General features: G+C 47.6%; 1 protein-coding gene across 1 annotated transcript in view; it reads left to right on the top strand.

Annotated features, from left to right (window-relative positions):
- Nucleotides 1–2,585: 2,585 nt before the first annotated feature.
- The window catches only part of SCTR (secretin receptor), a 22,581-nt gene continuing 21,512 nt past the window's right edge, over nt 2,586–3,654 (top strand). The window contains exon 1 of the mRNA XM_009290981.1: nt 2,586–2,630. Coding sequence (XP_009289256.1) covers nt 2,586–2,630 — 45 coding nt within the window. The remainder of the gene's footprint in view (nt 2,631–3,654) is intronic.

The following is a 3,654-nucleotide window of genomic DNA, read 5'->3' as shown; positions in this document are numbered from 1 at the left end:
AAGTTGGTTAGTGTTTGATAAGTAAACAATCCTACAATCAGAGTAATACAAAGCAAAGTAATTTATTTACTACTAAAGTTACCATTAAAAGTCTTTCAAGATTGCATGAACAAATTCAGATGTTTCATTTCTGGTTTAGATTGCAGACCTGAAAGAAATTGCAGCTGTGGCAAATTTAAAATGGATATACTGAGTAGGAATGAAGGTAGATGTACACAGCCAAGTGCAATGCTACATTGTTTAATTAAACAAACATCTGGTTTCAGGTTATGTGAATTATTATTAATAATTCTTTGTAGTCTGCTGCTGCTCTTAGGTCTCCCAACCTGTGGTGTCTGTCCCGCTACGCCGACATCTGCTGCGCTGCGAGTCAAGCAATGGTTTGCACAGGTGAGAATTTTCCAGGTTTTATTTTGCATCTAGCTTCTTTCAAATGCTTGGCCTGCACGTGAATATAATGGGAGGGTCACAAAATATTAGGCTCTTCATTCACACCATTGGTGTTTAAATCCAACATCATGTCTCTGAAACTCCCGGGCAACCACTGCCTATTTCAGAAAATGCCCAACATTCAGAAGTACGTTCAGGAGCAAAGCTCCCTCGATTTCACAAACACGAGCAAGAGCGGTGGCTTTCAGAGGAAGCTGTTACAATATGAATGGAATAATAAAATATTCCCTGAGCCAAAGGAAGAGAGAGAATGACTTGGCACCCCACCAAGGTGATGCAGCATTGCCAAAGTGGTTTCTTCAGACTACTGTAATGACATTGTCTGGCTGTCTCTCAGACCCCCTTTTAACAATTTATTTAACCCTTTGACCAATTTCAACCAAACTCTGTGGGAAAGCAGAGCTCTTCAAGAAATGAAAGTTACTACAAGTTTAGTGTGGACAGGGGCAAGGAAGACTGAAACATTTGCCCTTTGCAAGGGAAATGATGCTGTGTGAGCGTGGCAGCTGGGCAGTCAGCATATGCAAACCGGGCAGCTGGGCAGGACAGACGTAGCATGGAGGCAGAGCAAATACTGCTGCTTGCCTGACTCCTGCTCTGGAGATGTGGGGAGAGATGAGGGTGGTGTGTAGGGAAACAGAGAGCATTGCAATTCAGCTGTCCTAAGGAGCATATATAGAGATGAGCTGGAGTTACTGTGGTCAGAGTGGGCATGGAAAAGGGCAAGACTCACTAGGAAACCCAGATTCCTTTGTTGTGCTGCTCAGCGGACGAATTGCTTAATGCAATAGTTGGATTTTCAGTGCACAGGTAACAAGCCAGATGTTTTATGGCCATGGTCATTGACTTTACCGGTAGATCTGGAGCACACCCTCAGTAGACTGGACAACAGTCCCTGAGTTTTGGGCAGCCCCTCGTCACATTTGACCTGTCTGGGGTGACGGTAAATTGGAAAAGGTGGTAAAAGATGTTTCAAGACACTTTACCAAGCTGAGGACTGCAGTGCTTTGAGAAAGGGCACTAGTGCGCAGTGCAAACTTTGGCTCTTTTTTGAGGCTGTATTCATTATTGTGCTACAAGCAAACTTGGCAAGCAAGGGTTTGGAGCGCCTGCCTTGGCAGCTGGCAGCCCACACCCAGGGTAAGCACACAGCCCCTTTACAATAGTTTTGCCACAGAAACAAAACCTGGAAAAGCAAAGAGCGCTCTGCTGCCAGGGAAGGGGACTGCTGAGGAACTGCCCGTGGGGAACCCAGGATGGCCCGAATCTACATCCCACCATGAGGTACCACAGGGATCCAGACGCAATGACATCTTGCAGCCTATAGCATCGGGACGAAATGCAGACTGGCTGTTTCTCTGGATGTTGGATGAGAGGGTGAAGTCCAGGGAGCTTTTAGTCCTCTTTGGAAGGGGTAGGAAGACAAGATCCCCTGTTTGCCCTTTCTCTGGTGCCTACCCCAGACTTGAGGTTGTCTTCAGCTCTGGCAGCTGTGCTCGCCTGGGCTGGGTGGGAGGCGCAGGTAGCTGGCTCTCCTGCAGCAGGCTCTGCCAGCCTCCTGATTTCTGGCTCTCGGGGATATATGCTTCCTGCGGGAGGCATGTACAGAGCTGTTGGGAGCAGAAGCAGTGCAGGCAGCCTGAATCGCATTCCTCCAATCCTGTTTCTCAGCAGGGCTCTTATTGCAGGGCTGTATTTCCCCTTGATTGATTACCTCTACTGTTGTGGGGCTGACATCTTACACAGGAGTCCTGCTTGGTTCCTTATCATGGGAGCATGAGGAATGATCATTCCCCAGCGACACCCATCGATAACAGTGAATAATAGCCGGGAAGGGAGGCAGACGATGGTAGGAACATGCTCAACAGAGGTGCTGTTATTCTTGGGACAGGAGGCTTCTGCAGAGCAGGAGGAGAGCTTGGGGGGTAAACGGGGGGGTCCTGTCATTGCTGATGCTCTCTAGGGCTCAGCAGCTGGAGAGAAACATTGGCTAGGGATGGTCAAAGCTGGGAAGGAAGAAAAGTGAGGAGGGAAAGGCATGAAGTGAAAGGAGCTAAGAGCCACGCTGGAGAGCATACAGACAGCCTGGTGTCCTCTGGTGCGCAAGGGATGAAGGAAACAGCCTGTGATTGACTATGTGGACCATCTGGGTGATCATCTTCTGGATTTCATCCGTCCTGGTAGGTGCTCAGAGCTATTTATTCCCAATTGCATGGAATCACGTTGTCTGAGTAAGTGTACCTCTATTCCATGAAGTCGTGGTGTCTTTGTTTAAAAAGTCTGTGTAGAAGCTGGGATTTTTTTATTTTATTCTTTCTTCTGCTGCTTCCTGCACTAATTGACAGTGGCCAGATGGCTAGATGCTGGACGCCTCATTTTCCCCACCAATATAAAGACAGTGGCATGCCTCAGGTTCCCCATCTATATAAAGGCAGCAGTGTTACTAACCTGCTTTGGTAAACACAACAGGTTCTGTGATGAAGGAGAAAAGATTTGATGCCATTTAGAGAAGCTTTGCTGATTTACACCAGAAAGCAATCCCCTAAGGAGGAATGCCCACCACTACCAAAGCCTCCCTTGACTCAGCCTGAAGGAATGCAAAGCAATGTTTGACCTGCAAAGTTTGGTTTCCTTCTTTTAGCTTTGTCACTTTACTGGGAATTTATGTGGCAGATTGTCACTGCTGAGCTCCGGGCACTCAGACCGGTTGGGAAGGACAGCTGAACCTGGGCTGTGATCTCCAGGTGCTGCTCAGCTTATTCATATTTTGAAAGCATATAAAGCCAAGACTGAAATATGTCCAGTCTGGGTGTGAGAAGTTGGGAAAGGATCAAACTCTTGGCAAATGTAAAAAATCACTGTTTCATTGCAACTAATGGAAAAATCAATCTATTTGTCCCAGCAGGGGATTTGGTTCAAACTCTGAGAAAACCCAAGCTCTGCCTACACATTTTAATTTTAATGCTCAGCAAGTTTGCAGATGACACCAAGTTGGGTGGGAGTGTTGATCTGCTTGAGGGTAGGAAGGCTCTGCAGAGGGACCTGGACAGGCTGGATTGATGGGCCGAGGCCAACTGTATGAGGTTCAACAAGGCCAAGTGCTGGGTCCTGCACTTGGCCACAACAACCCCATGCAGCGCTACAGGCTTGGGGAAGAGTGGCTGGAAAGCTGCCTGGCGGAAAAGGACCTGGGGGTGTTGGTCG

Source organism: Aptenodytes forsteri, unplaced genomic scaffold (genome assembly GCF_000699145.1).
Source record: "Aptenodytes forsteri isolate BGI_AS27 unplaced genomic scaffold, ASM69914v1 Scaffold29, whole genome shotgun sequence".
Taxonomy (NCBI): domain Eukaryota; kingdom Metazoa; phylum Chordata; class Aves; order Sphenisciformes; family Spheniscidae; genus Aptenodytes; species Aptenodytes forsteri.
The sequence above is the reverse complement of the archived record's forward strand: the minus strand, read 5'-3'. Positions and strand labels throughout refer to the sequence as shown.